Source organism: Engraulis encrasicolus, chromosome 12 (assembly GCF_034702125.1).
Source record: "Engraulis encrasicolus isolate BLACKSEA-1 chromosome 12, IST_EnEncr_1.0, whole genome shotgun sequence".
In the NCBI taxonomy this organism is placed as follows: domain Eukaryota; kingdom Metazoa; phylum Chordata; class Actinopteri; order Clupeiformes; family Engraulidae; genus Engraulis; species Engraulis encrasicolus.
In genome coordinates this window covers 39,575,976-39,588,475 of record NC_085868.1, presented here as the reverse complement: position 1 = coordinate 39,588,475, position 12,500 = coordinate 39,575,976, and the positions used below count along the sequence as shown (strand labels likewise).

The 12,500-nt window shown below is 45.0% G+C and overlaps 2 protein-coding genes across 2 annotated transcripts in view; one reads left to right on the top strand and one right to left on the bottom strand.

Annotated features, from left to right (window-relative positions):
• Positions 1–4,435: 4,435 nt before the first annotated feature.
• LOC134459759 (ATP-dependent DNA helicase RecQ-like) lies at positions 4,436–7,430 on the top strand. The gene is made up of 3 exons (XM_063212164.1): positions 4,436–5,007; positions 5,524–5,603; positions 6,114–7,430. Exons 1-3 carry the CDS (start codon positions 4,532–4,534, stop codon positions 7,319–7,321), a joined length of 1,764 nt encoding a protein of 587 aa, XP_063068234.1. The 5' UTR covers positions 4,436–4,531; the 3' UTR covers positions 7,322–7,430.
• A 168-nt stretch (positions 7,431–7,598) lies between these two features.
• LOC134459758 (uncharacterized) overlaps positions 7,599–12,500 on the bottom strand; it is a 6,881-nt gene continuing 1,979 nt past the window's right edge. Inside the window, exons 2-8 of the mRNA XM_063212163.1 lie at positions 11,165–11,840; positions 10,902–11,065; positions 10,332–10,408; positions 10,067–10,244; positions 9,727–9,803; positions 9,008–9,132; positions 7,599–8,890 (exon numbers count right to left, since the gene is read on the bottom strand). Coding sequence (XP_063068233.1) covers positions 7,944–8,890; positions 9,008–9,132; positions 9,727–9,803; positions 10,067–10,244; positions 10,332–10,408; positions 10,902–11,065; positions 11,165–11,840 — 2,244 coding nt within the window. The 3' untranslated portion in view covers positions 7,599–7,943. The remainder of the gene's footprint in view (positions 8,891–9,007; positions 9,133–9,726; positions 9,804–10,066; positions 10,245–10,331; positions 10,409–10,901; positions 11,066–11,164; positions 11,841–12,500) is intronic.

Genomic DNA, 12,500 nt, shown 5'->3' with positions numbered 1-12,500 from the left:
GACACCTTCCCCAGCAGCCCCTCCCAATTCCTCTCCTGAAATGTAGAGCCCCCCAAGAAAACCCCCAACACTTTGAGCCCCTCCCTCCCCCACTCCAGTCCCCCAGGAAGAGAAGGTGGGCCACTATCAGCCCACTTCCCCATTAAAAACCCTTCACTTTTGCCCCAGTTTACCATGGCTGACGATGCTTTCCCATATGCCTCTAATGCCCCACACACATAATCAACATCCCCCTGATGAGAAATAAACGCAGTTACATCATCAGCGTATGCTGAAATGCTACACGTGGCCCCCTTAGGATCCCCAGGAACCACAAAACCCCTTAAGCCCTCCCTGAGCTTACTCAAGAGTGGTTCTATGGCCAGGGTATATAACTGGCCTGACAGTGGACACCCCTGCCGTATCCCACGTGTCAGTTCGATAGGCCTGCTTAACCCCCCTCCCACCTTAAGTATGACAGACGCATCACTGTACAATAGTTTTAGCCACGCCAACATCCTTTCCCCAAACCCAAAAACCTTCAACACATTAAACAGATACTCATGATTCACCCTATCAAAAGCATTTTTCTGATCAATGGATAGAAGACCCACATCAATGTCTTTGAGTTGTGCACAGTCAATAACATCTCTCACAAGAAACAGATTGTCTGTTATTGTGCGCCCTGGCACACAATACGACTGATCCTCATGGACAAGGAGCGACAAAAATTGCTTAATTCTGTTTGCCAGGCACTTGGAAAATTTTTTGTAATCCAAACACAATAAGGAAACAGGCCTCCAGTTCTTCAGCAACCCCAAGTCCCCCTTTTTGGGTAGAAGCGACAGCACAGCACGCCTGGAGCTTGTTGGCAGCCGTCGCTCCCTGAAACATTCCTGCAGCATTTCAAAATAGTCCTGACCAATAGTCCCCCAGAAGTGCTGATAAAAGTCCGCTGACAGACCGTCAATTCCTGGCGCCCGCCCCTTCGCCATTTGCTGGACCGCCTCAGTCAACTCCAGAAAGGTCATTTCCCGGTCCAGGGCACCCCTGTCCTCTGGGCTTAGGACTGGGAGGCCCTGGCACAGCTGCTCAGCACACAGAGGGTCACATTCTGTTTTGCTGTACAGGCCCCCAAAGAAGTCTATTGCAATGTCTCTCATTTCCACGGGGTTGGTAGTTACGGTCCCATCTTGGCGCTTTAGGAAAACCATGTGCTTCTGCTGCACTGCCTTCCGCTCCAAGTTAAAAAAATATGAGGTTGGAGCGTCCATGTCCTTCACCGAAGAGAACCTGGCTCTCACCAGGGCCCCTTTTGCTCGTTCATGCAAAAATGAACTCAGTTCTTTCTTTTTTTCATTAATGTCCACAAGTGCATTCACATCCCCCCCCACCTCCATCCTACTAATCTCCTCCTCCACCCTTCTTATATTCCCCTTCAAAATGGCAGTAGCATTGAAAGTATACCTCTGGCAGAACAACCGTATTTGAGTTTTACCCATCTCCCACCATTGACAGACAGTCTCAAAATCACCCCTCCGAGCCCTCCAGATCTCCCAAAAAGAAACAAAATTTTCACAAAAAGTATTATCCTTTAAGAGCGTATTGTTAAAATGCCAGTAATATTTTGGCCTTGGCGAAGTTGATAAACAGAAAACCACTGTAACCAAATGATGGTCCGAGAACCCACAAGGCATGATAAGGGAATTTACAATTTTGTTATTATGAGACCCCGACACATAAAACCTGTCTAATCTAGCACCCGCCACCCTTGAGTCCACTGCTTTAACCCATGTGTATTGTTTAGCCAAAGGATTTCTACTTCTCCATACATCAAACATATCCAACTCCTTCACAAATGTGTCTAATACCCGCCCCGATGCGGGGTGACTCTCCTCCCCGAGTCTATCCAGGGCCCCGTTTACTGTGGAATTCCAGTCCCCCCCCATAATCACGCATGCATCCAGGTTCTGTTGCTTTAAGAAATCCCCCAACCTCCTAAAGAGTGTCATTCGTTCAGCCCCAGTGTTATAGGCATAGACATTAACCAGTATGTAAGATTCCCCTTTTATCCCCACTCTTGCCATTAATACCCTCCCCTGCACCACCTCAACAGTAGATTCCAATGTGACATCTAAATGTTTCCCAAAAAGCACTGCAACCCCAGCACTTAAATTAGTCCCATGACTCAAAATGCACTCCCCCTCCCACCATCTCCTCCATTCAATTTCATTGTAACAGTCTGTATGTGTTTCCTGTAAAAACACCACATCCAATCCCTTTAACTTTACATACTCTGACACCAGAGCCCTTTTCCCCCTATCCCTCCCACCATTGATATTAAGGGATCCCACAGTTAAAGTTTCCATAGAGAAAAAGAAAAGGGGGAAAAGAGAACCAAAGAGAAACGAAAACACCAGAACCCAAAAAGAGAAAGACATAAAAAGTGGAGCCATCATGGAGAACTAAATAGCATAAACTAAAATCACTTTCCCAAACACTGAAGCTTCCGTAGTTTTCGTATTTTCGCCAAATGATTTTTCAAACGATAATTCTTCCTTTTACTCAACTGTTTCGGCCCTGCCTTCTTTCTCCAGTACATCACAGACTGATCAAATTTCTTTAAATCGGGGAAAAACTCCCGCACATCAACAGCCCGTCCAAATGTATCATCCAAAAATTTCACTATGCTCTCCAGGGAGTAAACATTATCCTCTGTTATCTGTGAGACAGTCACCTCAGAAATATCGGAATATTCTGAGCAGGTGTCATCTTCTTCTATCTCGTCGTCAGACAGCAACTCTTTCTCATCAGGCAACATGCCTCCGTCCACGCTAGCGTCTGCACTGCTGACCGCGCCTACCACCTCCTCTGAACCACCAGCGGACTGCGCATCAATACCAGCCTGCTCACTAACAACAATCTCAGTCTCAGTTACCATTTCTCCCCTGCTTAACTCAGCACCACTCTCAGCCACCGGGCCCTCCGTGGTCGCCTGGGTCACTGACTCCTCAACCAGCTGCGTTCGCTCCTGTGAGCTCCCACTATCAGCGTGCACCTCCTCCCTACCTGCAGCAGCCCTGCCCTCGCTACTCATCTGCTGCCCCCCCTCGCCCCCCAAATCAGTTCTAGAGAGAGAGAGAGAGAGAGAGAGAGAGAGAGAGAGAGAGAGAGAGAGAGATGGGAGAAGGGAGAAGGGAGACGAGAGATGGGAGATGTGTGTAGGTTTATTGTTGCATGGTGGCGAGGCATTTTTGCCACAGCTTACAGTGCCCCTGCTGTGAGCAAGGCAAGCAGATAGTGAGGCAGGCACATAGCTGTGCTCACTTGGACACACACACACACACTGCGCGCGCACACACGCACACACGCACACACGCGCACACACACACACACACACACACACACACAGTTGCGCTTGCTTGCTTGCACACGCACACACAGACACACACACACACAGTGGTGGTTCTTAATTGAGGCGTACCTATGCAACCGCCTTAGGCCCCGCCAAATGTAGGGGCCCCCAGAGCACCCCCCCAAACTTCCCATAGGCCTACAGTTGGTAGTTAGGGTGCTTTGGTCAGTAATGCACATACTGCGTTCATAAATATTTATTTCTGTACGTCAGAAACAAAATAAACAGCATAATAAAACACAAATAAATATAGATTACATGCACACCCCCTCCCTTTCGCGTGAACATGGTATATTCCATCTATGCCATGTGCGCCAGACGAATATCCAAAACAACGTTCACGGTGACAAACTTGTGCAAGTCGGCGCGGCGCAAATAAGCGCATCGCCAATGCAATCAGTGTGGTTGTGCTCTGCTGCGCTGCCTGCGCATATTTGTGCAGCATGTGGCATCGCGAACGTGTTCCTTTTGCGAGAGGAAGTAGAGGAAAGTTGAGTCAAGCTCAGTTGTGATAAAGTTGCAAAATTATCAAAATGAAGCGCCAATACCCTGGTAGTGTTACCAAACGGAGGAAAGGGAAGATACTTAATCAAAGACAAATGCACTTACGAAGCTGATAATCTTTTTTATGCATCAACGCCAGTTGGCCCGAATGTTGTGGATGTCCATTAAGATGACGAGTGGATTACCAACTCCAAAAATGACGTGGTGGGGAAGGAGGATTGCAAGCAGACATGAACGTTTTGTGCTTTCCTGAATATGGATACCACTATGCGTAAATGTATTAAAACTCCAACATCGGTAACTTTGGATAACCCACGACATGACATGTTAGAAGCCTGAACTATCTCCGTGGATCCTGACCATTGACAGCCGTGCCGACAAGGAAGCGGTGCCCTACAGTAGCACTAGCAGGTCGACTACTCTGGCTATCTAGCCTAGAAATCTAGACGCCCCTAGTGGCCGCAAAATGAATTTGCTCCCGGGGGCAGTCTAGCCACCCTGAATCTACAACCGATCCAAGTTGGATCGGGGTTGGCGGCCAATCAAATCGTGAGGGGCGGGATCGGGGGCCGGGCTACCTAGTGACGACAGAGTGTGCGACGTTTCGTGTGTAGTCCCAGAGAGAAGTAAACAATGGCTGCCCCTAGCGAATTCACGGCGTCTTTCGATTCAGCTTTGGCAACGACTCTCGAAGATTTGGATATTCATTTCACCTTGCGAGACCAGCAGATAACGGCATTAAAGTTTTTTCTGCAGAAAAGGGACGTTTTTGGAGTATTGCCCACCGGATATGGTAAAAGCCTGATTTACCAACTTGCTCCGCTGGTGGGGCGACGCATGGGTCTGCTGCACAAACCACTGGTGGTTATCGTGTCACCCCTTTTAGCACTTATGGACGATCAGGTACAAGAGGCCGAAAAACTGGGTCTTACAGCTGCGCAACTTGGCAAAAGCGACCCGGAGGAGATCCGAAGCGGGCGGTACCAGTTGGTGTTCGGGAGTCCGGAGTCCTGGCTTAACAAGGAATGGCGATGCTTGCTAGCCAGCAAAGTTTACCAAGACAACCTGTTGGGCCTTGTCGTGGATGAAGTTCATCTCACATACAAATGGTAAATATACTTAATGGTACGAATAATATGAACAATGTAAGGTGCAATCGAAGCTACCACAACTAGCTACTCTGATGTTACATGCAACTCTGTGATGTTTCACGATTGTCTAGCCCACTGACTTATATACTTTAACCACTGACGTGTATAGTATACTATACACGTCAGTGACTTTAACCATCTAAGTTACGGTAGCAGCAAACCATTCGAAATCAAAGCTAACGTCATCGTCCACACAAACAGCGAATTGTTTTGGAATCCTGCATAATGTAATGTGTGAGCTTTTGCGATCGGTTTTTGGAACACTAGAGCTCTATGCACATTCCGAAACGATTAGCTGCTCTTGTGGACGAGGACGCTATCATTCCGGTCTGCTCCTAACATTTAACAGTGGACTGAGAGATTGGGGTGTACATTTTACTTGTAGTCTGCCTGAGTTGATGACGCGCGGGCGGTTGTTTTAAGTGTGCCATAGCTGATGTCACATTGGTTGTGTTTTTATTTTATTTGTTCCAGGGGAAAGGCTGCTAGAGGAGAGAAGGCTTTCAGAGAGAGTTTTGCCAGACTGGCCGAGCTACGGTCCATTGTAAAACCAGGTGAGTAGGCTATGAAATGTTGTGACCCATGACCATTATGATCTCAGTCTGAAGAAAAGTTATTTTACACTGTTCTCACTGCTGTTGATCACAACCCGGCAAACGGAGGTTTCAAAAGTAAAGTACATTTGTGGTTTAACAAGACCAGTACACGATATTAGGGCCTGCACATCTGTTACTCCTTTGAAACTAACGAGATAGACTGTACTGATACTGAAACACACTAAAAACCCTGTAAGGACCCACCACTGATCCAACCAGGGTAGTCAGCTGATTGTAAGACAATTACACAGGTCTACTTTTTACTCAGATAAGTTAAGTTACCTATGCTGGAAGGAAACTTACCTTTTTTTTTTTTTTTTTAAACTTTTGACACCTTTGCTGGCAAGTCAGACCCTCCACAACCCTTTGTGACTTCACCTCACATATTTGGTTGGATTTTTTTAATGGCTTACTTTAATGAAAATGTATTGTACTGTAGATGCTAATGCATTTACCTTTATTCTCCAGGTACACCTATTCTGGCCTTGACAGCAACGGCAGACCTGGACTCGCAAGCTGTTGTCAAAAGGCAGTTACATTTGGAGAATGCCACTGAAGTAATCATAAGCCCAAACAGAAAAAACATAAGGCTTGGACTGTCTACAGTGTCTTCAGATAGCATGGAGTGTCTGAACTGGATTGTGAGGGCGGTTAAAGAGAAGGGTCCAACAATGGCACCAATAATCATCTACTGCCGTACATTGCCTATGTGCGGGAAGGTGTTCTGTCACCTACAGTATGAACTTGGTGAGGACAGCTGGGTGGATCGGGATCCAGAACACACGGCAGAAAACCGACTCATTGGCATGTTTCACAGCCAAACACTTCCCCATCACAAGATCACAGTACTGGAATCATTACGTGGCAATGGTTCATGCAGAGTGGTTGTAGCCTCCACAGCTCTGGGAATGGGACTGAACTTTCCTAACATATCACATGTTGTGATGTATGGCTCACCTGAGGATGTGGAGGCCATTGTACAAGAGGTTGGCAGGGCCGGGCGAGATGGGTCTCCAGCACATGCCATAATTTACAAATTGAAGCAGGAAGCAAGAGTGAATGAGGGCGTTAAGACACTGTTGAAGAAGGGCATCACTAGTTGCCTTAGGAAGGCCTTATTCTCACACTTCGAACAAAACACTGAGTGTGTTCTGCCGGGCCATTTGTGCTGCTCATACTGCCACTCTGTTTGCTCTTGCAGCTCTCCCAGTTGTGACGTGGCAATACCCGATTACGAACTGCCTCAACAGTACACTCATGCCGTTGTCAAAAGCAGAGAAGTTACAGAGGATCAAAGACAGACGATTAGAGATACTCTGTACAGATACAAGCTCAGCTTAGTCCAGAACATGCCTCTGTACACTAACAGCAGCGACTGCACTGGTTTTAGTAACGAGCTGATAGACTGTGTTCTTGAGCGCTGCACAGATATATTTGATCTCCCATTCATAATGGACAACCTACCGGTGTTCAGTAAAAGGCACGGACAGGAAATTCTCAGCATTATTTTTAATGTCTTTGGGGATTTTGAATACACTGAAGTTGATCTGCCTGTGGAGGAAACTATGGTGCCAGACCAAGACTACACAGGTTACTTTGACTCTGACTCTGATGCAAACGCCTTGTCCCAATGGAGCAGTCTAGAATCCGGGGTGTCACAGTTGAGTACAGACTGAAACATTTGTTAGTCATTTCATATGACCACTGTACATACCTCTTACATCTTTGAAAGTACTGCCTGAATACTTATGTCAGATGACTGCCTGTAAATAAAATTGAAGAACGATCTCAATTCTTGTTTAAGTGTTTATTTACATTTACATTTACAGAAAAAGGGTGAATTAGTTGTGTACTTAATAATGTGCATATTATTTACAATGGGACATAAAAAGCAACATACCCAGGATTTAAAAATGGAAATCAGTAGTCAAATAGTATTAGGGTAGTAAAATACTGTAGATACAAAGTAAAAAAAAAAGTGACAATGTTACATACAATGTGCTTTAAAGTGACTGGGTTGGAACTGGCTGGTTCAATTGAGTTTAAACATGTTTTACAAGTCGAGATACTCGCAGCAAACACCGAAAAATTGTGCTAAATAAGTGAAATTAAATACGCCTGTTAGAAGAGGCCTGTAACAGTCTAGACAATATTTTGACAAACTGAATGCATGGTAAAGTGCAGAAAGGTAAGGGTGCAATTATGAGTCATCAAGTGTTAATGCTTAAATAAGTACTGCATAGATCTGAAGGTACCTATAGGGACTTCACAAGACAAGAAACTACCAATGAGTGAGATTTATTTTTTCAGTTTTCTCCACTCTTTCAGTTTGAGCATCATCCACTCCCACATTTCCTTTTTTTTCATTTTGTGCAACAGATTGCTGTCAAACTTCGGGAAAGCCCGAAATTCCCTTCCAGGTATCTTTGACAACAGTTGACCCTCCCTGAAAACATTAATCAGAGTCAATATATCCTGTGTCTGCTGCTCAGCACGATGGATGCCACTTGGCTTTTTCACACCCAGTTCAGTATCAACTTTGTCCATTATCTCTTTCAAAACGCCTATGGCCTTGCTGACTCGGCTAGCAGACTCTTCAGACAGGTTTGGACCCTGACCCTTCAAGAAAGACTTCAGGAAGTTGTTGAGGTGTTCTAAATGAAGGTCTAAGGGGATGTTGCCTCCATTCCCTCCCCTAGTGCTCCAAAACCTGTTCCAGGTCACGCTGTGCGACATCCGAGGCGTCAGACACGCATTCACCTGAAGTGTCAGGAGTAACGTACTGTATGCATAGTGGCTGTGCGCATGGGCTTTGTAGAAGAGCAGAGCTACTTTGTACAGCCTCATCAGTCGTTCTCCGTCACCCTCTTTCACAGCATCCAGCATGTCCCAAAGGAGAAAGCTGAAGCTGAGACGCGCCAAGGTATGTTCCTGCTTGTGGTCTTTGTTGAGTGATGTACCAGGCAATGTTTCGGGGGACACGTGTAAGTTGTGCTTTTTAAGCTCGTGATTGTCTCTGTATTTGGGATAGGTGTATACCTGCTGACAGCCTGGCGCTCGACAAGGGTACTGCTTTGCCTGAGTCGATGTCACATCTGCTTCGCCGAGACCAGTCATGGCCTCAACCACATCCCCAAGCAGGATGTACTTATCGACCACCTCAGCAGATTTGGCATGCAACCATGTTCGCCTCGTGTCTGTTGATCCTGATGCAATGTCCTCAGGAACAAACGATTCCGGGATGTCTAAGTCACATGGAAGAAAAAACACAAACAAAAGCAAAGGTTTACATTCTTCCCTCTACCCAAACAGTTCAGCTTTAAAGCACTGCTGTCCCATTTCAAAACACCCTATTTATGTACCTTCGATATCCTTCAGGCCAAAGTGCTCCATGGCAGCCGTCAGAAGCAGCGCAGTAGTGTCTGTGATGACAAAATGTTTGTATGCGTTGTAGGCAGCCTTGGGACCCTGTTTCGCATTGCTGCACCTGTGATACAAAGAAATGTTACCGTCACTCTTGGTGTTCGAACCAGCCACCACTATACAACAGAGAATACTTAAACCTCTGAGTCAAGAGACCAGGCAATCGACCCAGCGGTCAGAAGCGTTCTTTGAATAGGTGTGTGAGGATTTAATCACAAGCACACTCTCATACACTCACATACAAATGTAAAAATGTGTTAGTAATCTCTCACACCACCTTTCATATTTCAAACAACACAAATATCACATTCTGAGAAAGTCTGTGAAAATACGAACCACATTCCAGGGATGGGCTTTCATCATGACCCACCCCAGCTTAACGAATAAGAACAACTTCTCAGGAGTGGGCTTTCCATGATGACCCACTCCATTCCATTCCATTAGAAAACTGCAGAAAACACCGTCAGCAAATAATAACATTAATAACAATAACAAAAATAAAATTTGCCAGCAACATCAAATTTATTTCTGTTGATTTCAAATGAATTTCAGAATCTGAAAAATAAATAAATAGTAATTCATGTAGTGTCATATATTCATTCATCGTGTCACTACATTACATTTACATCACATTTGGCTGTAAACAAAGCAGCTTTACCTCAACTTTGTCATGTTGGCGCACAGAGTCCCATGGTCCTTTGCAGATTTCTCACTGAAGAACACTTTGTAGTGGATCTGAGTTCACAAAAGGAAAAAAAGACAAAAAAAGAAACTAGTAAAACCAGGGACAGAGTAAAGATTGGTTTAATAAACTTACTCCCACAAAGGGCGTCCAGATTCCAATGCAAACATTTTGCAACTGTATTACAAATTTAAGGGAATACTTTAATAGCAGTACAACACACTTCAACTATGACCTACTGTCTTAAATTAAATAATGAATGAACTGAATATAACAGTTTCAGCAAACACACGTCACAATGTGATACATTACTCACTTGAAATAGCATCCTAATCGCATGCCAGTCCTCAAACATGAATTCCATGCCATCCAATCGCTCCTCCGTATTCAGACCATTGGCATAGGCCCACTGCAGGTTTCTGCTGTTTGCTTCGGAAAGCCTGTCGCCTCCAACCAAAATGGTTGAAATCCCATCAGGCTGTTTTGGTACATACCTACAATTGAGACAGAAGAAATTGTTTGTATATTCTGCTCACATTTATAACACTGGAAAGAATTTTGTGACCCTGCTTCATGCTTACGTGTTCTGGAAGTGATGAAGTACTTCTGCCAAATCGGCAGATTTGTTTTCATCTTTGAAAAGCAGTCCTAATGGGTACTGTAGAGGTAAACAGAGACACAATTACTTTCACTACACTGACATTGTATGGTGTAGGTGTTTATGTAGTTGTTTATGTATTGTTTTAAGTTCTTACATCAGTGGAATGCTGCGCCATTTCTGCTGAATACTGATGCGGTATGTGTCGCACAACCACATTGGAGAATGGCTTGAATACAGACAGATAGCTAGACAGGATTCGGCTGGTGAAAACAATGAACTCTCTTCGCATCTGCATTTGTTCATTCTGGCTAGGGAGTGACAAATTCAGGTCATAGTCCAGAAGATTTCCAATTGGTTTGTCATTAGCCAGGTGATAAATGGGGACACGGTCCTGGACAGCGATGTGGTGTATCCAATGAATTGACTTGTTACTGTGTAGGCTGGACTGGTGGTGTGTGTGCATGAAAAAATCTAAATTATCAAAGATGATGGAATAAGTGTGTGGTGTAGTCGAGCACTTCTCCACCAACGACTGAGATATGATCCTCACATCATGTCCAGAACCCTGGTCCACGGCACTTCCTTCAGTCATCTCTGATGAGGTCCTCAACTCTTTATCTGATGTTGCCTGCTCCGTGACGTTTTCAGCCAGCTCAGATGTGATCCCTTCCCCTGATGTGGCCTGGTCTGTGGCACAGCTTTCAGCCAATTCTCCTTTAATACATTAAAGACATGTACACATAAGACAACATAACCCCATACATGTCATGTACATGGCGCTGTGTGTGTGTGTGTGTGTATTTTACTTCTCACCTGATAATCGAAGGTCTTCCATACTTCGGAACACATCACCGGGTATCATCTCAGACTCCGTCCAGGCATCTATGGAGGTTTCGTCCTGCTCTTCACTGACAGGCTGACACCCAGCTTCAATTGCCAGGAATTCTTCGTTTTGCCTCTTCAATGACCAAAGACCAGATCCACAATTGTTTGCCAATTCCTTCTGCTTTCCAATAGCATTCTTGTATGTTGTTGAAATGGCAAATTTGCTGAGCCTTTCAAACACTGCTTTCTTTGCACCCCCATATTGCAGAATGCAGTTGATGTAGTAAGCGAACCCAGACAGGCGATTTTCTCTACCTCTTAATGCAATTGCAGCAGCAGCACAGGTGACAAAACGTGAGTGTTTTGTGATGGTTGTGAAGATGGACAAGAGGAGTGGTGAGAGGCGCTGCAGGTCTGACTCCAGGCTGCTAAATGAGAAAGAACTCAAATCTTCTGGTGAAGACCTCCACAACATGCATTTCTTGCTGGGGTCGCAGAGTGCTCTGGATTCACCTTCAATGACTGTAAGGATGCTGGCCTTCACTTCCTGTGAAAGCTCCTCATGCTTCATGATTAGTTTGGCCGCTGCTTTCCATTTTTTGTTCATGATATGTTTCACCAACAAAGCATTCTCAGATTTGTGCACCTCTTGATCAGAAATGACCTGAAAGAAGTAAAAGAAGTCAGAAATATTAAAGTAGATTATCATTGGTTTATCATTGTTTGATTATTAACATAATACATAGTCTTCAATGTAGGACGACAACATTGAAATTGTTCAAGAGGCATAGGACAACCATTGATGTATAAGGGGGCAACATACAGCATCAGACCCTAGGTTATGTAAACTTTGATCAGGGTCATGTTGGTAGTTTGTGTTATGATGGAGTAAACACAGGGGAGTGCTGATAAATGTCATCAGACAGTCAATAGTGAAAGGGTGCAATGAGTGAAAGGGTTTTTTTTGTAATAATTTACATTCGATGATACTTATCAACACAGCAAAGCATAGGGCATAATTCTGTCAGGGTATGTAATCATATGAACACCACTGTGAAAAAAATGCTGTGAGTGAAACACACGAAAAAGAACTGTGAATGATTACACAAAACCTTTTTCCCTCATTGCAATTGACTGGCTGATAGGGACCAGGTCAGGAAAGTTGGGGGCTGCTGTTCAGAATCGTGTCTCCTGGTCCAGATGAGCCATTTCAGCCCCTTCTGTGTTCATGTCGCCCATCCCCCCCGGTTGTTGGTGAACCCCCGCTCCCCCCCTCTACTGCCCTCCCTGCTACTGACCTACAGACTCTACCACTGACTTACAG

Excerpts from the sequence above, each read along its gene's own strand:
- LOC134459759 (XM_063212164.1), top strand. The coding sequence starts at position 4,532 with ATGGCTGCCCCTAGCGAATTCACGGCGTCTTTCGATTCAGCTTTGGCA. Across the intron at positions 5,008-5,523 it reads GTTCATCTCACATACAAATG|GGGAAAGGCTGCTAGAGGAG; the intron begins GTAAATATACTT and ends TATTTGTTCCAG. Across the intron at positions 5,604-6,113 it reads ACGGTCCATTGTAAAACCAG|GTACACCTATTCTGGCCTTG; the intron begins GTGAGTAGGCTA and ends TTTATTCTCCAG.